The sequence below is a fragment of the Alexandromys fortis genome, unplaced genomic scaffold, assembly GCF_014885135.2.
Source record: "Alexandromys fortis isolate MF-2015 unplaced genomic scaffold, M_Fortis_MF-2015_v1.1 scaffold_17, whole genome shotgun sequence".
NCBI classification, from domain to species: domain Eukaryota; kingdom Metazoa; phylum Chordata; class Mammalia; order Rodentia; family Cricetidae; genus Alexandromys; species Alexandromys fortis.
In genome coordinates this window covers 2,021,401-2,047,019 of record NW_026067896.1, presented here as the reverse complement: position 1 = coordinate 2,047,019, position 25,619 = coordinate 2,021,401, and the positions used below count along the sequence as shown (strand labels likewise).

At 40.1% G+C, this 25,619-nt stretch overlaps 1 protein-coding gene across 4 annotated transcripts in view; it reads right to left on the bottom strand.

Annotated features, from left to right (window-relative positions):
• Positions 1-25,619, bottom strand: part of Vps13b (vacuolar protein sorting 13 homolog B) — a 399,494-nt gene that overhangs the window by 160,983 nt on the left and 212,892 nt on the right. For all 4 annotated transcript variants that reach the window (XM_050163211.1, XM_050163229.1, XM_050163202.1 and 1 more), the window contains exons 31-33: positions 15,546-15,749; positions 12,860-12,986; positions 9,426-9,569 (exon numbers count right to left, since the gene is read on the bottom strand). In XM_050163211.1, the coding sequence (XP_050019168.1) occupies positions 9,426-9,569; positions 12,860-12,986; positions 15,546-15,749 (475 nt within the window). The remainder of the gene's footprint in view (positions 1-9,425; positions 9,570-12,859; positions 12,987-15,545; positions 15,750-25,619) is intronic.

Below are 25,619 nucleotides of genomic sequence, written 5' to 3'. Positions count from 1 at the left end.
GTAGAAATGTAGAAAGCTAAATCATGGGCTCCAGTCCATGATTCTCAGCGGCCACTTGGCTATCACTAGAATGATAGCAAATTAGTTATAAACTATTTTCCTTGGGAATTTCTCTTTCCATAAAATACATAAAAATATTTTTTCAACACAAGAACATGGTTCTAAAAAAATCACTGGGAAATAGAAAAATACAGATGAAAGAACCAATTATTAAAGTAACAGAAGCGAAGACACCTGAGCATGAACAGGAAGAAGATAAATTATGGTATAACTGTTGAGTGAGGTCTAGGGTTGGGAGGGCAAGAACGGCAGCCCAGTGAGGACACTGGTTTGTTGAGCGTGAAGAGGCAGCAGGAACAAAGGACAGTTTGACAATAACGTGCTGTAAGATGTGATCTTGACATGTTTTTTATCCACTGGAACTTGTAGAGTCTAGATGTAGTAACAGGAGAAAGTCTGGGGAAACAAATGTCACTTTGGGTGTAAAAATATCCATTACTTTAAGAATAGAAAAGGAGCCCAGGTAATGTACTGTAGATTTTGTGATGGCTGAATGAAATAAAATGAATTCTTTCATACAAGCAAGTCTTTTTCTTAAAAAACAGTAAAGCCATCACACACAGCGGACTGACTAGCAAGGCATCTGGATGGGGGCAGACGGGAAAATAGAGCTAAGGAAGTGCCTAAGACCAAGTAAGTGGTCAAGTGGGGGAGGAAGGAAGGGAGGCAAAGGAAGCGATGCTCAATTAGTGTTGTGAGCGGCTCACATCCTTCTCCAGGACACAGGCCACCTGGTTCAAAGGCCTCCCACAGCACATCTCCAAAGATGTGGTTCTGGTCTCTCTTCCAAAAACATGCTCCACATTGCCCCCCAAGGCTTCACCCCCTCTCAGGCACGGACTGAAAGCGAGCATGTGTTACTCCTTACACCACCTCTGTGAGGAGGCCTAATTAGATGATTACTTGCTATGAAGGAGTAACAATCATTACAAACAAGGCAAATGAGCATAACCCAGGGCTTTCAGCCCTCTTCCTCTTTTATTTAGTTTGCTTTGAAAAGTGTGGTCATAGTGTAAGAACAAACAAGATAGATTAATTGTTGCTTTTTGAAACAATATGTAGCAATATGTGGTGCTAACCTCTGACACGGCAATAGGAAAATTGAAGGCCACACGCCTACAGACGCCTCCTGTAGGCTGGAATGGGCGGAGCTGTGAAGGACACCAGCATGCTCTCCGTGCCCCCACTCACTGTTAGGTGCCAATGTCTCTGAATTCCCTGGGGTTGTCGGTTGTACAGACCTTGTATTTTCCATGAATTACAGAACTCAGCCGTTAGCTCATGGAGTGAGGCGTTTACTCAGTGTCATCCACCATTCTCAGGACCATGCCTGACTCATCCGCTCTACACCCTGACACCCAGATACCGGTGTCCTAACAGTGTGCAGTATCCTCCTCACATACTGCAAAGTGCCATCTACGTCTCAGTGCTGTGTGACTTCCTTCACTACCTCGTCACAGTGTCACCAATTACTTCCACTGTGGCAACTCCACAGAGGAGGACAAGGAAGGGAAGATTTGCCCAGAACTCTGTAGAATATTTCTCTCACCATACGTACAAGAACTGTATCAAGAAGTCAGATGATGCCATCAACACCCTCCGCCCCCAGCTTCGCCTCTGTGCATTCACTTCCTATCTCCTCCTTTTCCTGCACACGACAGTGATCAGGAGTCAGAACAGGCTGTGGCCAACGAAAGCATCAGCAGTCACAGATGAGTGCATGAGCCACTGAAGGGGGCTTCTTCTCAGAGACCTTCTTATCAAATACTGCCCTCTCCTGAGCTTGTAGCCACACCAGCCAATGACTGCGCCTGGAAGATGATGCATGACATGGGAGTCCCCTCTGTGTGCTGTGACTACCATTAATGAATAAAGAAATGCTTTGGCCTGCTGATAGGGCAGAACTTAGGTAGTGGGGGAGGACTGGACTGAATGCTGGGAGAAAGAAGGGTGGAGTCTGGAGATGCCATGGAGCCGCAACCACCAGAGATAGATGTGCTGAAACTTTGCTGGTAGTCCACAACCTCGTGGTGATGCACAGATTAATGGAGATGGGTTAAATTAAGATGTAAGAGTCAGCCAATAAGAAGCTAGAGCTAATGGGCCAAGCAGTGATCTAATTAATACAGTTTCTGTGTGATTATTTCAGGGCTAAACTAGCTGGGCAGCCAGGAACCAACAAGTGGCCCTTTCCCCAACAGATGTACATACAACTACATAACGCTAGCTTCAAAATCACATGGTACAGAAAAATGTACTTTACCACCAAAAAACCAAGCTGTCTAGCTGGGTGCGGGGGTGGGGTGGGGGTGGGAATTCCTGTAACCTCAGCACTTTGAGGGGCTGAAGTATGGGAGTTACTGTAGGTTCGAGAGTAGCCTGGGCTACAATAGTAATATTAGGTCAACCAGGCCTACTCAGCAGACTTGTCTCAAAATGTAAGGCCTATCATCACATTATACAGTAACACCCACTGCTCTGCAAGCTGCGCTTATTTCTAGCATAGGATACGTATGAAATGTTAGGCTGTGTGAGGATGTTTCCTGTATTGTGAAAGATGCAAAGCTGCCTCAAGAAGAGTATTTTTACTCTGCTTAGATGGTAACTTCAAAGTCCCTGTGGCTAAGACTGCGGACTATATGCATGGACTCACCCATGGTCTCCTTATGTCCAAGTATTTCTTGGAAAAGAATATGGCTGTAAAATTTTGGCCAGTTGGATATTATAGAAAGGTAACATTTCTGTTCCTGTTTCTGCAGTTGAAGGTGAACACACTCTGAGTTCTGCCTGACGGGACGTTGAGTTCAAATGATGCATACTGCTTCAGAGTTTGTTCTCACGTGGATAGCTATGCACACTGCTCCCCAATCCAATTTCTTCTTCTCTGAATATGCAGACTAGAACCTGATCAATCCACACAGATGCCTTAGGAATGACAGAAGGAGAGCCACCATCCCAGATCTTAAGTGAGGGCATCTGACACGTCAGAGAAACATCTTTGGGGGCTTTGATGACTGAGACCTCAAATCTCAACCATTTTCAAAATATTTGTACCTATTCCTGTTCAAAATGCTAGTGAGTAGCTATATTCTATATTCTAGTTTGACAGTTCAGTAACATAAATATAAAATGTCATAAATTTTATGATTTGTATAAACATTATACATATATACAATATATGAAGTGTATATATACATATACTATATATATACATATACAAGAAACGTACCCACATTGCAGATAGGGAACTTTTATCAGATTCACAAATTTCAAGTATTCTCCCCCATTATATAAGTTCATTTTGTTAGTAATGTCCTTTGTAGTATACAAATTTAAATTCTTAGAGAATCTTTTTCTTTTTAAGTGGTTCCATGAGTTTTTGGCATAACATCTAAAAGAGAAGAAAGGGTCTAACTTGAACTCATGAAGTTGTATGCCCAGAGTTCTAAGAGTCTGGTGTTGGCTTTTGATGAGGGACTTCAACCCTATGAGCTGTGTAAAGACCTTGGCATGGGACTCTTCCAGCTCCATTTACTGGAATGATTGTCCTTTTCTGCTACTGACCTGCACAGACTACTTTGTCAAAATGTCCCAGCTGCACACTTGAGAGCTGGCCACTGTACTCTGCTGTCTTCACCACAATGTGATACCATTTTCACCATCAAGCCTCTGTCTTAAGCATTTATAAAAAGCAGTATAGGTCTCTAACTCATCCGTCTTTTTAAAGATTTTTGCCTATTGAGTTTTTCCATTTCATTATGAATATTAAAGTTTATTTAGAACTTGTAGGTCTTCTGTTAATTTTTCTATATATTTTATTCTTTGTGATGTTACAAAATAGTTTCTTTAATTTCCTTTATAATAACCGATTGCAAGGGCATACAAACAATATCTTGGAAAGCTGATAAATTCTCTTATCAATTCTAAATTTTAGTATACTGTGGTTTTCTACATAGAAGTCCATCTCCTCTGCAAGAGGAGGTCCTCTGACTTCTATCTGCCTAACCGTGAAACCTTTTGTTCTTCTCTTTGCCTTCCCACCATGGCTAGAAGCACAGTTCCATGGGGAACAGAGAAACTAAAAGACAGCTTTGCTCTGCTCTAGTTTCTGCCTTTGGCACGAAGGGGTTCTTACAGAAGTCAGTTACCAAGCAAAAGAAGCCCCTCCTTTTACCCCTCGTTTGTTCGGGACAGCACTCAAGCTTTTGCCAAACACTTTTCACTTTAATGATCTATTTCTTAAAATTCTCTTCATTGGATGTTTCAATTATCAAAATTAAGTCAATCTTGTACTTCTAGGTAAATACTATTTGATCATGGGTATAAAATTCTATTTCTGTTTTGCTAGATTTTATTCTCTAGGATTGTTTCTATACTCACATTCTTCTTCAGAAATAATGGTTCTGTGGTAACTTTTTCTTTCCTCTCCTCTTTCCTTGCTTGTTTCTTTCTTCCCTTTTACCCTCCTCTTCCTCCACTCTTTTCTTGCCTTCCCCATTCTCACACTCTCTTCCTACCTCTTCATTCCTGTCTTTCTAGGACAAGTCTCCTTGTGTCCTAGGGTGGCTTTCCTTGGAGCCAAGGAACACCATGAACTCCTGATGCTTCTGCCTCCACTTCCACAATCCCAGGATCACTAGCATGCATGCTCCTAGCCGGTGGTCTGCCATTCTCGTTCCTTCTAATACACTTATGTTCTAGTGAACACCACTACAAATCTAGCAAGAGAAAAACATACTGGTTTTCACAAAAGTAACACCTTGACTATGTTATCCCATCCATTCAAGTCTTTAAACTGGTTCCCAAAGATACACTTCAAAATGTATGTTCCATTCTTTTCTTAAATAGTTTCTTCCCTAGATAAACTGATTTGGTTTAGGAAAACAAAACCAAACAAAAACCAAAGAGGGCATAAAGTTGAGATGGATATGTACCAGGGGCCAGGGGAGTTGGACTGAATGTGGGCATGTGTGCCATGGTGTGCATGTGCAGGGCAGGGATAATCCTGGGTGTTGTTCCATCCCTTCCTCCTCTTTTGAGGTGGAGTTTCTTGTCTGCTGCTGCCTATGAAAGGCCAGAGCCTCCAGAACGTTCCTGTCTGCATTGTCCATCTTGTCACAGGATTGCTGTGATTACAAATGTTTGCCACCACATCTGGCTTTACACGAGTTCTCAGGGTCTGAAATTAGGTTTTCAAACTTGTGTGGCAATCACTTTACCCTTAAATACTCATTAATGGCAAATTTAATTTCTAAGCCTGGATTCTTTGCTTCCCTGACAACCACACCTTTAATCTCAATAAGGTTGATACACGATGGACGATCAGACAGCAAACTGGTTACAGAGCTTAGCTTAGAAATCCTGGCACAAGTGAGAAACAGAATAGATATTTTCAATGAACTATGATTATATGTACACTAGAAGACACCTGACATGCATTATTTCTTTTAGTATTCATGATATTGTCTGATGCAGAGGTGGAGGTGAGTATTTACAGAGGAAATGAACAGACTGCTTTTCTCTGTCAATCCCAACTTCTCTATCAAGACACAAGCATACTCCCTCATGCTGGGCTCACAGCGCCCGGCTTCCGTGTTCTCAGGATGAACACTACCCTAGCTATCCCATTTACTCAAGTCATGCACCACCACACACGGAGGAGCTCCTTTCCCTATTCTTTACCTTCAAATCTGATTCCTAGATTACAATATTGGTAACAAATCCTTAACTTCAAACAAAAAGTTTCTACCCCTACATTGGAGAGCAAACTAAAAGCAGTTTATTTCTAAGTTAAAGTAAAAAGAAAAAATAAATGCCTGAAACATCTACTATTTATTAATACATATTAATAAATTATTACTAATATCTAGTATAAAAATCACTATCATCACTTTCTTTCCATATAATCACAGTCCAAAGAAAATATCTAATATGCTATAGTCTATCGTATAAATTTTAAAAACATCCAAGGAAACTATCTTAGCCAGTGATGAAAAGACACATTTCAACTTTTACATGCTATTATACTATATTAGTATCACAACTCAAAATACTTAATAGTTTACTAAGGTGGAACAAAGTCATTGGTAAATTCACCAGTTTATATTCATCGAACATTGCTTTCTTGACTCCTAGACTTCCTCAAAAAAATCTTTACATCTACTTCAAAAATCAAAGTTTTCTCTTACCTGGTTCTTTTGAGCTAAGGTGTATGTGGTCTACAGGACAGACCAAGACTGCTAAGGAGGAAAACATGCTAGGGAACGTGGTTTGAGGTGAGGGACAGGGACAGAGGTGGTAATGTATATCGGTTCAAGTATGAAAGTGGATCGCTAAGCATGGTGTTGAGACTCTGGATGCGTAGGATACAGACTGGGGACAACGACCGGAAACCACAGATGCCCGTGGCTCATGCTCCCTAAACATGGCAGTGACAATGCCCGGGAGCTCTCAACGGCACAGCGATACAGGAGATTCCACTAGGTCTCACCCTGCACGGTGAGCTACAGTGGTCACTGGCTGCTGAGAGGGAGACTCAGTATCCTCCACGGACCAGTTCCCACAGAGGCTGTCCAATCACGGTGGGTAGCTCTGAAATATGGAAATATGAGCAAGGCTAAACAAACTCAGTGGGTTTTGGTTGTATATGTGTGTGTGTCTGTCTATTTTTGAATATATACAGAACAATGATAATTAGAGAAGAAAGGTCATGATTTGGGGAGGAAGGAGGGAAACAAGAGCAGGGAGAGGAAGGAGAGGAGTGATGTAGTGTAAGTTCTCAAAACAGTTTCTAAAAATGAAGAAATACTGCTAAAACTAATTTCAGGAAATATGAAAAATAAAAGGAAGATCATATTATCCTACTCCACTATGCAATGAATATGATGTATGGAATTCTGATAAAGAAACACTTCACACTGGCAAAGAGGAATATAAAGTGTAAACATCGGGATGATGGACGGCATAGTATGTGAGCAGCTAAGACCATATAGAATCAAGAGGTGGTTGTCTGGTCCTGTATTAGAAATGTAGAGGGAAGTATCAGAAAGAAACAGCTTACTGAGATCAAAGTGGGAAAACATGGCAGGATGAGGTGGGAGATTCAACAGCACAGAAGCGACTTTGCGACGGCTCACCCAGATGGTCTTAATTGCTAAAGTTAGGGTATCTACTCAAGGAAAACAACATGCACTAGAAAAATACACTGAATTAATAGATTTAGTATCTTATATGTATTTTTCATGATTTTATAGATGTATTGTTATCTTCCATCTTATTGACTGATGCCCCCCTAAAATGTTTTAAAATAACATACAAATAATCTTTATGGTGAATTTTTTCTATTACTGGAATAAAATAATCTGACGGCAGAATTTTTTGTTTCTTGAAATATTTCTTATAATGTCCTATACATCTATACAGTGATAGTGATAACTTTAGGAACATTTACAATAATTATTAGTTTTCTTTTATTATAAGAATGCTCTGATTTATTTCTTAAAATATCCACATGCATTCAAATTTTAACTGTGCTTTAAAGCTTTAATGCAATGACACTATAATATTTGCAGTCAGTTTTAGGAACCCTTGAAAGAGAACGTCCTTCCTCCCGGTCCTTACTTCCACAGTCACCCTTCCATTCTGTCTTTACACGTCCGTGATAGCCCGGGGCTATAGAGTACTCCACAACTAGCATTCACTTAGGTTCTCAGGTCCTGGTTCCTTCTCATTTATATAAGGGAAATGCCTTAGTAGTAAGGACAAACGCAGCTTTCTGTTTTCTCCACAAATAAAGCTCTACTGCTCAGTCTTGACTTCTCCCCAGTGATGAGCTTTCCCTCAAATAACTCTTTAATACCAAACTATTCTTTGTCATCCCTGTCTGGTCTTTCCCTATCAATTGTGAATGCACAGAACATAAAGCTCACCCTTTGTAAAGGATCACAGAGCCTCTGCTTTCAAAATGACCACAAGAAGAACAAGGAGCTACAGGCATCTTAAAAGCTGCCACCATGCCTTCTATCTAATGAGTATAAGGAATGACTCAAGTTATTGTCACAGCCGTTATGAATTCGGAGTGTTGAGACCTGACCTACCAACACAAGTATGTAGATGACATGTAACCATGTTGTGAAGTTGTATGAATTCCCAAAACAAACCCACAATCTGAGTTACATTTCTTTGCTATGAGAGTCAATAACAACAAATAAACAGACAGAAGTACCATGGAAATATAAAATTCTCTTCTCCATCATCAGTTGCTTCATAAACATACTGAAAATGCATGGAGAATATATTTTTAATTTGTTCATTTTCATGTCAAACAATTATATTTTTATGGACTTTCTTATATGCTAGGGAAACATTTGGGTACTACATAGATATATAGTCATTTTAAAACCATTACTTGAATTAACACGTTATGAGAGGTAAAGGATGATCAGGTTAGAGAAACTCCATTTACAAACATTTTAAGCTTTATTATACTTAACTTTGTTATTTATTTATTTATTTAGACCACGGGGAGAACGACACAGCTTCTGGCAGACAGGAAGGCTTGAAAGGCTGCAATTCGACTCTGAGGCACCTCATTTCCTAAATCTGGGCCTATTTCAGGCATGTGGTCATTCTGCCCTCACCTATACGATGGGCAGAATGACCACATTTCCCTGTGAAGACCTGTGCCTGCCTAGAGCACAAGGCCACAGTGCCTGTCCTCCATTTAGCAGGAGCACCTAAGGTGCATTCTGAATCACCCACCAGAAGAAGAGCAACTGCTCTCACATGCCACGGCTCAGACGTGAGTTCTCTGGGAAGACCAGTTCCGGTAGAGATCCGACTGAAGTGCGGAAACAGAAGCAGATGAGCTTTCTGGGGTCCATCTAATGAGGTACACCCCAGCTATTCTGTGAGCATTTTACTCTATGGAAGGCAATTGTAGGCTTTCAGTGAATCAACACAAGAAAACTGAAATTTTAAGCAGGCATTCAACCTATAATCACGGCCATCCACTACCAAGCATACAACATGTACGCTTTTGATGTTATTTCTTGGAGATATTCCTATAGAACGCTCACAAAGCTCACATAATGAGGTCCTCCCAGAATACAGCTGAGTATGTAAAAAATCGCACCAGGCTCTCACATCCTAATAAGAGATTTTCCAAGGTTGGTCCACAATGATTTGTTGAAGTTGCAGGACAAGAGGAAAAGGGACTACTCAAATTAAAAAATACATAAAACATCGATCTAAAATGATCTATGACCATATTGTGAAAAAAGTTAAGAGGTTAGTTAACAGAAAGCAGTTGGTTAATTAAGTTTTCCTTTGTAACATTGGCAGAATCAACACCAGGTAACAGTTACCTCTGTGGCCTTGTTGGATGGCTCCAATCCAGTCATATTTGTTACTATTAACTGATGTAAGAGTTGAACTTGAGCCACACTTAGGAAGAAGTCCAGGTTTGTGGTTATGTTCACTTCCAAGGAATGGCCACACACTAAAATCTCCTAAAGAAGGGGAAGACAGGTTCAAAAGAAATTTTTTTAAATGATAGTCCTCAGATACTTTATTCTTGTTATTGAATGCACACCATGTTCTAACTCTCTAGGGACTCAAGTACACATACTTATTAGTGAGAAAAGCAAAACTAACAAGCACAGCCACTAGCATATCTTAAAGGATCAATTTAACAAGTACTTAGAAGGGTGTGCTCTCTGTTGGGTTGCTTGCTATACATGTAAGTCAAGAAGCAAAAGGAATTTCTCCATCTTCTCATACTCATTTGTTTCCCCCACACTCTGAACCACTGTCATTGCTTTACATTTAGTTAACGGTATGATTTTGCAGTAGGATCTTGTTCACCAATTCAAGTGTATGGACGGGTCCTGAGAACCTTTTCCACATCCAGCTCCACAGCAGACCTGGGCACAGCTGCCAACCTGCTCTGGAGTGACGGTGAAAACTCCAGTTGGAGACTCCTCAGTGTGAACACTGACTTCTCTCTTGACACTGCTAAACCTTGGCAGCACTGGGCAGATGGCCGCTGCCTAACTGGTGCTGTTTTCATAACCGCATCACTGGGACATTAGAAGCCACCCAGAGGAGGCAAACAAAACAAAGCAACCCAGAAGCGCCAGAAGTTCATAAGCACAAGCCCTGCCTCTTGTCATGGGGTGCACGTGGACAATGTCCAAATGTCTGCAAACGTCCAGCAGATCTCCTTGTTAGTGTCATACAAAGAATAGACTTACGGACACCATGGCTGGGCTAAATACACAGCAGACAGTTTAGAGCTGCTTTTAATAAAAGATAAAGAACATGTCTGGCATGATAATCTTTTTTTTTGTTAAATAAACTTTCTTCACAAATGTGCTGTGTTTGTTTATTATACTTGAATTCTTATTTTATTTCTCAAGACATATTGAGAAAGGACAATGATTAGGAGTACTTTTAAAAAATTGTCTTGTCATTATAACATGTCTTAAAGGAATATAAATTTCTACAAAAATAACAGTTGTATTAGCGGATATGTCTTATAACTGGAGGAGGACCACTCCTGTTCTAGTGCTAACGGTGTGAAATGCAGTGGGTAGGGTGAGTAACTTATAACAGCAAGGATAATTTCCACTTGCATCCTTCCTGGAATGACCTGCTTTGACTGGGTCAGTTCCTGGAAACCCTGGAGGTGAACTGGGCACTTGATGAGACAACTAAGAAAAGTGCGAGGGAGCTGATGGGAGGAATGGAAGAGAGCGGCCACTGAGGCCTCCAACGCCAGCAGGCACAAAGCAGCCCAGCTCCTGCTTCCCTTCCAGTCCTTCCCGTGGGGACGAGGAATTATTACTAAGGCCTTCAAACCAAATTACCAATTAATTAAGCTGGGATAGGATTATATTTACATTTTGATATATTTTTATTTTCATTTCTTAACTTTGTGATAGTAAGTTCTTAAGAATATAAGAAAGGAATATTTCTAGGAATAAGTTCTTATTTCAAAGTGATCTGTGTTTTTCTTCCTTGTCCATTTTCTTTTGTTTCTTCTTGTTGTTGGTTATTTGTTCTTCTTTTATTATGGTGGTGGTTTTGGGGGTCAATCTCACGGTTTCACACATAGCAGCTAAGTACTCTAAGAGGGAGCTACAAATCAGACCCAATATTTAATTTTTGTGAACCAAGTAAAGACAGGAAGTTCAACAGCTCTCTAATATAAAGGAACGTGTGCACCTTAGCTCATATTTTCACAGCAGTGACAGTTTGGGAGAAAAGCACCTCCTCAAGTGTTGTACAAAACCAGCTTTGTTACTAAGAAACCAAACATAAGACATACTCCTTATATACCTTTGGGGGCTATAATACGGGCCCACTTCTATCCAGGAGGAAGTCAGTCTCTTGGTGCAGCCTTTCCTTCCAGACCTGCTCCATGTTTTGGGGACTCCACCCACAACCACTCTCCTAAGCTGAGATTCGAATCATAGTATCAGTCTACCCTCCTCAGAGAAGCTTCTTCTTGAAGAAGGTAACTAACATGGGGACCCACAATGAGACACTGTATAGAGAGCTCTGCACCAAATGGGACATCTGTAGAGCTCTCCCCACCTCAAGGCCTGGGATCTATAAGGAAGAGAAGGCAGGAAGATTGTAAGAGTCAGAAGTGGTGGACCTTCCAATACAACAAGAGTGATATACTTCGGATACAGAGCCTCAGATAGCACCCGCAAGAACTGCACAGGCTCAAACCAGACAAAAATCCCAGGATGGAGAAGGGGAAATAGACACAGTCTTTCCCTTAACTGAAAAGCTATTTTCAACTGCTACCTGTGGGGAAAGAGAAAAGAAAAAAAAATGTTCTCTAATGGAGTGTCACCGGGTATGGAATTCACAGTCTAGGGCAAGCCCAATGCCCAGCCTAGGAATAGCTGGACAAAACATAATGGATTTCATGCTGTATGTGTGTGTGTGCATGTGTATGTATGTGTGTGCATGCAAGCTTGATGTGTTATTTTTTGTCTTTCAGGTGGTTTTTTTAGTTTGCTTCTTTTTTTAGTTTTTGGTTTTGTGTTTGAGACAGGATTTCTCTCTGTAGCCCTGGCTGTCCCGGAACTCACTTCTGTAGACCAGGCTGGCATCAAATTCAGATATCCACCTGCCTCTGCCTCCCAGGTGCTGGGATTAAAGGCATTTTGCAAGCATATACAGCCTCTTTTTGTTTTTGATAAAAAGAGAGAGAAAGAAAGACACTGACAGACAGAGAGACCAACTGACTGACCGTGAATTGAGGAAGATCTAGGATGAGGTGGGGGAGTGAAAAGAATATGATCAAATACATTGTGTGAAAAAATAAGTAAAAATTTAATTAATTAAAAAGAAGCCAAACTAAAATATTATAAACCTCAAATGAGATTATAAAAAAATTTTCAAAAAGTCAGAGAAGGAATCTAACGTTCTATTGTTTTAAATTAATATACAAAGCCCTTTTCACTTAACAATGGATTATAAGAGATGCATGGTTACCTGAAAATACTATGGCTCCTAACTCACTTAACAGACCTGAAATGCTCCCTTAGTAAACACAAGCCCAGGTGGGCCACAGTATCCTCACCTATAAGATGCAGTTACGAGAGCAGCCTGAGAGGATTAGCATGGGCAGTGGACTACCTGGCACTGGTTAGTTTCCATGGTGACTGTCATTACTGATTAGCTAATTTGATGTAAGACAGGCTGAAGCAGTCAACTCTCCATGACACAAGCACAGTACTCCACTGCTTAAATTAAACTCAAGTTTATATTCAGCTCTAACCTCCGTGTGCATATTTTCTGGGGAGATTATTTTAGTGAAAATGATGGCAGGCGCTCCAGTGATCCGGACAGAAAAATCTGTCAGGATGGGGGTCAAAATCGCTCTCCTTTCTTGATGTCGCCGTATGCTAAAAAGATAAGACAAACAAATGTTAGTCAAAGAGTTTAAAAAGAAAGTTTTTGTCCCTTGAGTCTTCCTGTAAATCGCACCACCGTTCTGAGAGTGCCTATTTGGTATCATCTGGTCAGCCCTTCAGTTCTGTACAGGCTTCCAACTCTGCCTCTGAGAGATGCAGACACACTCCGGCCACTCCACGTCAGTGAACGTGCTTCTGTCTGCAGTCCCTCCTGTTCCCCCAAGTCTCAGCTCTTTTGTCATCGTCAATCAACTTACTATTTTGTAATTTTTAGCTGTTTATTTTTAATAGTGTATGTTCCATATGACAATGGCCATGTTTCCAGTCTCATTAGGTTCATCAGTACATTCTGTTTCCCTCCTACTCCCCAAAAAAGTCCCCCGACACAGTTCTGGCTTGCTTGGAATTTCCTTTATAAGACAAGCCTGGCCTTGAGCAGGCAGTGATCCTCTTGCCTCTGCCTCTCAAGTGCTGGGATTGTAGGGATGAGCCATGGTGCTTAGCTCTTAACTCTTTGCTTCAAGCTTGAAGATCCATTTCAGTTTATAGAAAATAATACAGATATTAAGGCCTTCTTTGTATATTCTATAGCTTTTGTGTTTGAAATCTGGTGCTCTAAGAAGGAAGGATCCTTATCAGCCTGAAGAGAAAATGGAAGCAACTTCTAGACTCGGCCTGCAGTAAGCTGTCCCCATCACAGCTTCTGGCTTATTTTAATTATACTTTAAACCTCTGCACATTTGATAAGTTATTCCTTGTTGGCACCCACAATAGCCAGTAATTCAAAGGACATACGGCTGACACAGATGACTGGGATACACCAGAGGTTCCAAGTGACTCTCTGCCGTTTTAATTTTCCTTTTATAAAATATCACTGTTTATATTTGACTAGAAACCACACCTCCAAATTTCCTTTAAAGTTAATTTAATATTTTCCATAAATACAACCTTATTATTCCCTTGTGATAAAATGATAAAGTTAAAAGCAGAAAATTGGCATAAATTATACCTCATGTGAAAACGCAGATAAAATGCAAGTCTTTCTATATCTAAGAAAAATGAGAATAGTCTAGAGAGCAGTAATGTCTTTTGTGAAATTTCCAGTGGGCAGAGCTTTATATGGCAACTGCCAAAAAAGCAAATTGGATCATCTGGTTGTGTGACACAGAAGTATTGGATTTCAGGAAAGAGTTAAGAGATCTGGTGGGTAGAGAGCAGCAGGAAGGAACACTGTAACTGCGACTGTGGAGGAAGGGTCAGCTCCTGAGAGACACCATAATTACAGCCCAATAGCTCAGATTCCATGAAATGACCGACGTGAGAAACACCAGACATGATGTGCTCCGAGGGGAGCGCCAAGACAGGCGCATTAGAAAGACGGTAAATGGAAAAGATGGCAGCAAACCAAGAGCGAGCATCAGCTGAAGCAGTGTGGTAAGGAAAAGGTCCCTGTTCCCATCATTTGTTTTGTTCTCACTTGGGTGATGAATTAAATCAGTGACACTAACTAGAAAAGCTCTATTACCACAGCAGGAAAAAGGAGATCTCATCAAATCAACAGCCATTTTCTGTTTCAAAGTAAGAGTGCTTCCTCTGTGCTGTCACTGATAAACACTTGAAGTGATGATAAGCTTTTAAAAAAGCAATTAAAAATGTTATAAATCAATTATTTTCAAAGCTGAATCTCAGGAGGAAAAAGAAACACTAAAGGAGCAGCTGTTACAGAAACTGTTACTATCTTGCCAGGTAATATATGTAGTGTTGAAAACTAAAAAGGAATTAAAACCCAAAGCACCAAGCAGAGGTTAGTGGTAGACTTGGGCTCAAGACAACAGACTGAGATTGTGAGCTGCTTTAGATCTGGGCCCCTAAGGCTAAGGAAGCATCACTCCATCTTAAAGGGAAAAACAGGAATGGCCTAGCTCAGCAAGAAAATACCTGATGTGGGATTCCCCGCTCTATATGTTGTGAATACCATTGGCTAATAAAGAAACTATCTTGGCCTGTGGTAGGGCAAAAGAGTAGAATTAGGCAGGGAAAACTAAACTGAATGCTGGGAGAAAGAAGGCGGAGTCAGAGAGAAGCCATGGAGTCCCACTAGAGACAGATGCCGGAACTTTACCTGGTGAGCCACAGCCTCATGGCGAGACACAGATTAATGGAGATGGGTTAATTTAAGGTACGAATTAGCCAGAAATATGCTTAAGCTATTGGCCAAACAGTATTGCAAATAATATGGTGTCTGTGTGATTGTTTCAGGGCTGAGCAGCGGCGAACAAACAAGCGGCCTCCTAGAACACATACTGAAAGTGACAGAGAATTTCCTAGAAAATTTAAAATAATAGGATTTACTCTATGTGTGCCTAGTTTATATTATTTATGAAACCCAGGAATAATCTTTCTGAGTTATTATAAGAACAATAAAAACAAACTAGCTATAGTTGCAAAATGGATTTCATGTTTGTAATAAATATGAGAAACAATATATAAACATTTATGTTGAGTATGTTAAGGTTAGAAAGGGGAAGCCATTTTCCAGTCCTTCACTACCTGCTGGCCATATTCCACTCCAGGGCTGGGTTCTGAGAGTTCCTTTCACTCTCTGTTAGCGGTCCTCCTGGGCCACTCCCTTTCTCTGGTTTGAGTTGATCCCACTGGGCAGTACCAATATTGATGGACTGCAGGTCTATCTGGTACTGTCTATCTTCAATTTCTGATCCAGGATCTCGAAGAATTCCTAAGTTCAAGGCTCTCCTGAGAATGCAATGACAAAAAGCAAACAGATATCCAACAGTTATTTGTTGACTATTATAGTATCCTAACCACATTTGTCCTAAATTGACAATCAAGATGAATGATCATATTAGTAAATAATATATGTAGGCTAATCATAGGTATGATAAAAGTATTAGCAACTTACCATACACTGTTTTCTACAGGTGTAAACTACTCTTACTAATCCAGCATGATGGCTGTCTTACCGTTTTCACAGCACTTCTTCTAAGCACTTCTACACATGATTTTAATGTTGTGATTCAGGGTCTGCTATCATCAATTTTTAAAAACAGCTCAGAGTAGCTGGAAAACAGTCAAGCTGCAAAGCTAGTATGTGATAAAAGTCCATGTGTAGTTTGGAGAGTCTCCGTCCCCCAAGCCCTTCCCAGGGTCAATCAGACAACTTCCCAGGAGCTCCGCTGCCTTGTCAGGCAAGGTATTGACCAGTATTTGGAGATCATATACTCATGTATTATGCAAAAACTTACAATTTCAAGATACCTGTTCCAGGGAGGCAGACAGGGCTGTCAGGTGGAGGAAAAGCAAAGACACATTTTCCTGAGCTGGACTCAACTTCAGTTTAGAGAATCTCCTTGATGTGGGTCCAATAAAGAAGGACACAAAGCGACGCAAACACTAACTCTCACTTGCTGCTCATATAGCAGCAACAGAAGATAGAAACATGGCCTCCAAGACTTCAAAACTATGGGGCTAGCTGATCAGAAATATATACATCCTCAATATGTGGCAGAGAGTAAGAATTTTAAACTCATGCAAAACTACAGATAAGAATAGAATCACTTAACTGTAAAACCCAGCACAACAGAAGTGACGACAAAACACGGAACAGAATCAAAAGAAGGGAAGCCACTTACAGTTAAAATGGGGTTTGCATACACAGACGGCTCACTGAGTTTCAGGGTGGTAACATACAGAATGGGAGGATGTACACACCATCATAGGGAGCTCGGAGGAGGATGGATCCCTTGCTTATGGTCTGCTGTGGACCCCATACCTGACTTCCCTAATAATACCAGAAAAGAAAACATTACGACTGCTCCTCCTTAGGGTTCTGGATCAATCAAAAGAATCAAATACCTGTAGCCCAGGGAAGAGAGCCAGGATATTCTGGTTTGATCCAAAGACTAGAACATTACACAACACTGTATCCTCCTCTAAGACTTAATTCAACAGGGCTTGTCAATCAACTGACCAGGAGCCCACACCAGGAAATCTGACTCACCTAAAGATGATAATGGTAAGGAGATGGGAGATCCCTTCCCAGAAGCCCCACCCTCACTATGGTGCTTAAGGCACCTCCCTCTTGGCAGCACTTCTAAGTTTGCCCACATTCTGAGGTAAGAACAGTGTAATTTTCCTCTTCTTCTGGATACTGCTCAAAAGCCTAAGCATGCTTTCCAGGACACTCTGGGATCCTCACTATTTATCTGAACCATGACTTCTGCCATGTACAATCTTGGCACTCTTCACTACTAAACATGATGGCTTCCTCTGCCCTCAACTCAGAAGGCATGGATTTTCCTACATCTTTGTTGTCTCTCCCCATCCTGCCGCCTCTGGGATTGACAGCTTGTCTGTCTTGTTTTTCTTCCAAACTCTCATAGCTCCCTTCTTCCAAATTCTCATAGTTCTTCTCTATATTCTTTTATTAATGAGCCTAAGATCCCAGAAAGTAAACTTGATTTTGCTAGTAATAGTTAACAATCAGAATACATGTAGGTGATTCATACACTCTAGAACTATCAAGCTTAACAAACTGTACTTATAGTCATACCCAAGAGCCACGCTGGAGTTTTAACAAGAGGGGATGAAAGGTCAGTGAATGGAAAAACAGATACTAGACAAAAATCTTGTCCACAAGAGCCTGTTAGACATAGTTAGTTATTAAGAGTCCATAGTGTGAACTCTACTTCAGTAGTTATATGTTAATGCAAAACTTCAACCTCTTTCAGTAATAAAATAAGGAAACAGAAAAATTTAAAAATCAAATTACTACATTTGATGACATATTTATGGGTAATAGAATCTGAAATTGGAAAACATGCTTCTCACGTGCACAGCAACATTTCTGAGAACTGATTCCCACCTACCATAAAGCTCCCTTCAACACATCCAACCAAGTAAATATCACACAGACTGTATTGAGTACCATAAAATTACCTTCAATGCTTATTAAAGAGAACCTGCAAAATGTTTATGTTTAGAAATTTAAAAGACATTTCTAAGTTAGTTACTCAAAAAATTAAGAAAGAAACAATTTCAATATTAGGTGCAAAAAGGCAGATATAGAAGAGGTAGCACTTGAAAATGCACTGTTTAACACACACACATATATGTGTTGTTGAGAAAGAGAGGCTCAGAACAAACAAGCTACACATAAAAACACAGAACAAATGGGAAAGAGTGGGATATGAGAGCAGAAATCAGTGGAACAAATTATCAACAAGGCCAAACAAAAGGCCAACTAGTAGCAAGAGGGAAAAATAAAAGGATAAAAGAGAAAATAATATATTTGCAATAAAAAGAAAACTATGATACTGGACAGCAGGAGTGAGCAGACAATGGGTGGAGGCCAAGTAGGTCTGCAGAACCTGGCCCTCCCAACTCAGGCAGGAAAACAAAAACGAACAAACAAAACCCCAAAATTCTCTTCCCACTCAATATTCTCCTGGAAGGTATTCTTATTCTTCTCATAGAGCATCCTCTCATTTTTTCCACTAAATATGACATCAGTTTACCTTGTAGCAGTTCTTTCTGTGTGTGTGACAAGGGCGCATTTCAATACCTGGGCAACACAAGCACTACTGAAAAGTGTAGCAACATCTCTCTACTTGTGGGACTATCAAAGCCACATCGTCTTATCAAAATAGCATTTCCTCAAATGAGTAAAGTTACATTTGCCCCTGAATAGATAGTTACTGGGCACTGTGTCTCATGTTCTGTGCTAGTCCCTAGCCGCTGGCACGATTCCTGCCATGACCCAACCCCTCACATCTAGTGGGGATTTAGACGTAATGAAGCGAACAGAAGACTGAGCACAGAACACAGTTGGAAGCACACAAGGACCACCCAACAGACTGGCAGCCCAGAAAAAAAGACAGGAAGTACTTAGGGTCCTATCTCATACAAGTGAAGACTTATCTCTCACAGGGGAAATAAGACCCAAGGGTGTGGCAACAGCAGATCTAGCACACATAAGAAGGTTCTGAAAAGCTACTGTGGCGAACGGGCAGGAAAGAAGGACGGTGACAGGCAAGAGGAGCATCAAATGCCAAGAATTCCACCCGCTTATTTGGTAAAGTTTAAAGGATCCAAAGAAGCTGAGAGAATGAAGATGCGGGCACTAAAAGGAGGGCTTACTTTACAAAGCGGTCATTTTACTTTTGTCTAACAATACAGAAATGATGGAATGGCAAACCTCCCCCAGGACCACCGGCCAGTTCCCAAATAACCACACAGAGACTTAATAGTAATTATAAATGCTCAGCTGATCGCTTAGCCTGGTTACTAACTAGTTCTTACAGCTTAAATTAACCTACGTTTCTTGTCTATTCTCTCTCATATTCACAGTGTACAAAAAGCTTGTTCCCCAGCACATAGCTATCCAGAGAAAGCCTCGGTTTCTGGTTAATTATGATTACTGAGAATATATAAATACACACATGCCCATCTATGCAGAGGTTGTCACATCATAAAATCTTTAGTAGGTGTGAAGAGAAAAAAAATTATTCTATTTTAACTCTCCTCAGACTCAGCATAAACTGTTACATAGAAATGAGATAACTAGAAATTAACACAAAGAGACACAACCAGATAAAATGGCACTAGAATTTGGAAAATCAAAACCAAACAATAAACAAACCAACAACACAAGAGAAAACACTGGTCCTTAATGTGTTCAAACCACATTTTTATTAGCCTAAAACCATTATAATAGCATGCTGGTTAGCATAATAAATCTCTTACTCTGAAGGCTAAGAAAACGTTTATTATGAAAAATTTAGATCAATTAAAATTATGTGTATCTTTGCAAAACAGTTTATTCAATAATTTCTTCGCACCTAAGATATCAAAATCAGGGCATATAAATGTATTTCCAATTTACTTTCTCAAGAAAATTCATGTTTATATTAGAAACTACAGAAGTACAATACTTAATATGAAGATTATATTTTAAGGAAGCAGTTAATATAAAAACAGTTTGGTTTGATTTTTCTGTAAAAATCTAATATAGATGTTTTTTCAGATTTATAGAAGTCCAACTTTTCCCTATTATATTATCTTAATAACTTATTTTCAATTCTTTACAAAGGAAATATACTACTAGCAAGGACTAGAATACTTAAAAGTCACAACACCCTTCTTAAGAATGATGCAAATATCTGACAACAGAAAGCCTCATAGTATTGTTTCCTTTCTCAATTAGATATTGTCTAGGCACATTCACTATCAAAAATAGAAATCAAATCTTCTTGTCTCAAAAGCATATGGCTTAAAAACATTCTATGAACTTTGCTCTGTCCTTATTGCTGCTTTTGAAAGCAAGCAATCAAATCAGGAAAGAGGGAGAAGCACAATCCTCATAACTTCCTTCCCCCAACACAGAAGGCTCCTGTATTGGCTCCCACGTAGGAGTTATAATTGTAATTGCTTTGGCCCTTCCGAAACCCCCCGCCCAGACCATTCGAACCATTCAACAGGTGGTGGAGGAGGATAAACTCCAGTCTGCAATAGTTGGTCAATAATGTAATCATAAGGAACCAAAGATGACTTTAAGTGTTTAACAGGAAACATAGCTTTAATGTTTTCCTTTTTAAATTGATTTAGTCTGGGGCAGGCCTTTTGCATGTTTACATAAGGAGCAGCTCATGTTGAACCATTTACTGCTCACTGCTGAATAGGCATATCTTGGGAATTCAATGTAAAGTAGCAAAATTCATTCACTTATAGTTCAATTGAGATCTACAAAATGCTAACAAGCCAGAAAATAGGAACATAAAACCAAGTACAACTTTTGTGTATTAAATAAATTAAATGTCTACATATTTATCACCAACTCTGCACAAATGACAGCAATCTGGAAAGTAAATACAGCAGGAGATAAAATGGCTGACTCTCAGATGAAGATCAGCGTGGTTCTCGGATGAGTGACTCAGGGCAGGACACTCTTGGGCTGCAGGAGAACCAGTGAGAAGCAAGGAGGAAATGCTGGATGCCCCATGGACAGTCTGATTCATCAGGGCACAGCCGGGTTTCAGGAACAACTGCTCCTCCTTCCTCCTCCCCATCCCAGCAGTATGCATTTAAAACCACTACAGAGTTCTTAATTAAGGAGTCTTTAAAAAATTTGTTATAAGTTAACTTCTAACTAGTTTCTATAGTGAGAAAAAATCAAATGGGACATTTATAAAGTTAAATTACAACTGAGCTGACTGGATGGTGAGAAGTACAGGGGTCTAAATTGCAATCAAAGACAACTCCTTTCCTATTTTAACATATTCACTTCACTGACATGCTTCTCTTTATCATTAAATTTTTTCTTTAATTAGACAGTTTCATTCCATTAGAATTCTACTATCAAACTCTAACGTGTCTGGAAGAAAAAACACATAATTACATAAAAATGACGGTGAGGATAAAACAACAGCACCTTGCTGTTGTCTACAGTCGCTCCTATGAGATCACCATCCACAGGGTTCACACAGACCACGATGCTGACACTTTAGGTAAGACATTTCTGAAACAGCTTAGTCCAAAGCTACACCTTGACTATAAATTCAGCCAATTGTCACCTATGTTCTATACAAAACACTATTAGAAACAAAGCTTTAAGATATAATATGCTATTGAAATAAACTGTTATATAAAAACAGTGAAAGACTGTAAGACATCAAGCTGAGAAGATAAAAACAGTACCACCAAAGTTACAATTAGAACTGATTTAAACTAAAGCACCTTGGAAGGAAAAACACTTAAGATTTGGCACGCAATAATCCAACTACTATAAAAGTAAAATTGTGTTAATTTATAATATATGGGCATTTTTGAGCCCACAAATACCACAAAGTTGTTTCTGAAGAACAGAAATCAAGGTTAAGATTCTCTATACACACATTGGTCATAAGCTAGTCTTTTTATTAAGGAAAAAAATTAATGCTGTAATAAGAGCATCTTTTTCTTAACATCATCATCTCATCTCCAGATTACTTCAGTCTTAGCTCAGAGAAATACGTTTGAATTATTGGGCTCTAACAGGTGGAGTACAACTGGTCGAGCTGAGGCTGCTGAAGGCTCATTGTCTGTGTGGATGGGTAAGCCCAGAGCATTTCAAAACTGAGGTTCACATTAATCATAGAAGACCTGTATGGAAAGCGCGTACTAGGTGTTTCGGGTTGTGGTAGTAGGCTGTGCAGACTTACATTGCAGCTTGAATGCATTTTTATAGTATCGTCATAACACAACTACCAACTTCAGATGGTATAAGGTTTACATGAATTAATTCACAAGAAACAAGCATACCATATCCATCATTACTTGCTGAATACTCATTTGGAATATAATATTCATCATTTAATAGTTGTATATTTTTAAATAATTGCTTAACCTGACCATATTTATGTTTATGTATATGATAAATAAAATATCAATAAATAATCATAAAATCACCTTAATCTGGTCTACCCAAAAATTTAAAACAGTTATAAATGACCAGTTGTACCCTTCCTAGCCTGCGGCCATTTTCCACCACAGAAGATACATTAGAGATCACAGTACAGATACAGTTCAGACCCTATTACTGAGTAACTACACATCTGCATCCCATTTTATGTGAATAAATGGCATACACATAATTTTTTAAATATTTATTTAGTACGTATAAAATATTCTGTCTATGTGTATGCCTGCAGGCCAGAAGAGGGCACCAGATCCCATTACAGATGGTTGTGAGCCACCATGTGGTTGCTGGGAATTGAACTCAGGACCTTTGGAATAGCAGGCAGTGCTCTTAACCTCTGAGCCATCTCTCCAGCCCAGCATACACATTATTCTTGATGGCTACTTAGAACTTCCCTTGTGGCTAGTCCTGAGGTTGTCAAGAGCAGGAGAGCTGCCCTTGCTGGCCATTAGTTGCAACACTCAAAACAGCAGGCCCCGGGCTTCACCTGGGCAGCCCAATAGAGCCAACCCATTTGGCAGAGATGTGGGTGAGGAAGCCCCGAAGTTGTGAGCATGGATGAACTGAGCTGCTCCCATTACTTAACTGTCATGTGGTGGCATGGGTGGGGGAGAGCCTGCCCATTAATGTCTGAGGTAGGTAGGAGAGCTAGCCGAGGGTATAAGGGCAGGAGAGCTGTCTCTACCTCTTATCAGCTGCAGCACTCAGGAGGTGTAGGTGTAGAAAAACTGACCCTGGGGACAGAAAAGCAGAGGGACTGGCTCTGTCCCTTGGTCATCACTTCAAGGGGTGAACTAGCCAAGGCAATGCAGGAGAGCTCACCCTGGTGGTGAGGAAGGGGGAAAGCTGGCAGGCTGACCAACCCTGCAACTACCCAGGCCCAGAACCAGGGTTGACTTGGCCCACCCCAACATGCACAGCATCTATGATCTGCTGGAGCAGGTGAAGGGACCCATCCTGAAGACCCACAGCTGCCAGATCTCCACAACACACGGCAACAGCACGATAACCAAGGGAAGACCAGAGAGGGCCCAGGATCTACAGTGTAGCAGAAACCAGAAACCCGGAACCAGACCAATGACTCTTTGTAATGAACACTTGCAAGAAAACATATATGGATAAAGGGTTTGCTGCAAGACTCACTCTACAGCTTCCACGATGAGATTGGGTTTTCCATCTCTCTTTTTTCCTTCTCTTAAATGTTATGGGGGGGGGGGGTTGCAAAGGCAGAGGGTGAACACAATGATATGAATGGATACAAAGGGGAATGAATGGAATGAAGATGCATGGTGTGACAGACTCAAAGAATAAAAACAAGAAAGTAAGAAACAGGAATTTCCCTTTGTGGACATTATAATTAAATCACTGTCTACAATTAAGCAATAGTATTGCTTAAGTCAGGTCAATTATATATAATCAATTATCTATCCCAAATCCAATGCAGCTCATCACTAAATGTTCTTAGTCTGTGGTCTGAAAATAAAGAAGCATATAATTGTCGCAGTGTGTCATTAAAGTCCTTACTGTAGTGTAGCTACAAATGCACCCATATGTTCCTATGTCCACTCTCGACTTGCCACTGGTAGTGTGGTCTTGAGAGGCTGCAGGATGTCTGCCCCACGCTCCTGCTACCACACCTGGAGCTTTGCCTCTAGGTCTGCCAAGATTTGGGTAAGCAGTTCCACAATTCTGCCATCAGAGCTGTGAGTTGCTCCTACTGCCTTGGCTTACCAGCAATGATGGGCGTACAGACCTCAAACTGGAAGTCCAACAAATCTTCCTTGCCTAAAGTTACTTTTTGTCAGCAATAAAAACAGTAATTCATATACACTGGGAAGAGAGATTTCCTTTTCAACATTTATATACTCAAACTGTGGGGGAAATGCTGATTTAAAAATCCTATCTGCAAGGTAAACTGAGGAGACCTAAAAATATGTGAGTGTCTCTAGTAGGTAATAAGCTGCGGTCCCAACACAGAACCATCTCTTTTGGCCATCAAGAAAATTACTCAATTATAAAAAAAATAAATATTTTAATGAAAATGAGAGGTATCTATTTAAAATAAAGATCCTTAATTACAATAATGCTGCTAGGTATAGTTATAGACCCTATACATTAAAGGCATCTGAACTGTAATAACCTGGACCACACCAGTGTCACAATTGGTAGCAGAGCCCTGATCATCATATAAAAGCCACCAAACACATGCAAGGAATTACAGCCATCACACATCAAACACTCTGGCCTGGCGCTTCCTTCCTCTCATGCTCCTGGCAGGAAATGTCTACACAGCCTCCGAGGTGACCAGACACATTTAAAAGAAGCCCCCGTTACAACAGCTTCTCGATGCTGCGGCTTCCACCAGAAGACAGAGCAGCTTCTGCCGGGACCACGGTGCTACTCTTGAGTCGGCAGCGCGGGAGCCACACCTACGAGGTACTGTAGCTGCACAGCACCATTTTCTCCCCAGTGACCTAGAGAACAGAGTGACTCATACGTGTATTATAGAACAGGCAAACTTCCAAATGGAAACGATGCTGCCATTTCATTTTAGTTTGATATGAAACTGTATCATCCTATGAAACTGCTTGTCACCTGAACCTGAATTATATTTGTAGAACAACAATAAACTTCATAAATTTCTTTCTCAAATAACTGTACTTGAACATGGACAGTGTACAAATGTTTCTGTTTTATCATTAGGTATTTTGTTTGTTTTTAAAAAAATCCTACATTTGAGGATGTATTTTCAAATAAAATAATTGAAATTAGACAAAATATAGATCTAGATAAAAGCAAAAATTTCCAGAAGAATGCCTGATATGATACATATATATTTATGTTCAATTATATATATTAAATTTTTCTTATTTCACAATTTAACTATTTTTTACAGGATAACTTGACACTTTACCAGAATGAATGAAATTTTAAGGGATTATCTTTTTGAACATTATAATGATGCCTCTTCTGCCATTAAAATGGAATAAATGATGTTATAATTCTGTAATACTATGCATTTGATTATGTCTCCTGGATCTGGGGAAATTCTAAGTTCAGTGGTACTATACCTCAGTTTTATCAGGTGTTTGTTAAAACCACCTGAAAAGACCGAGGTTATGTCTCACTGAACGTAAGCTTCATGGATCTAT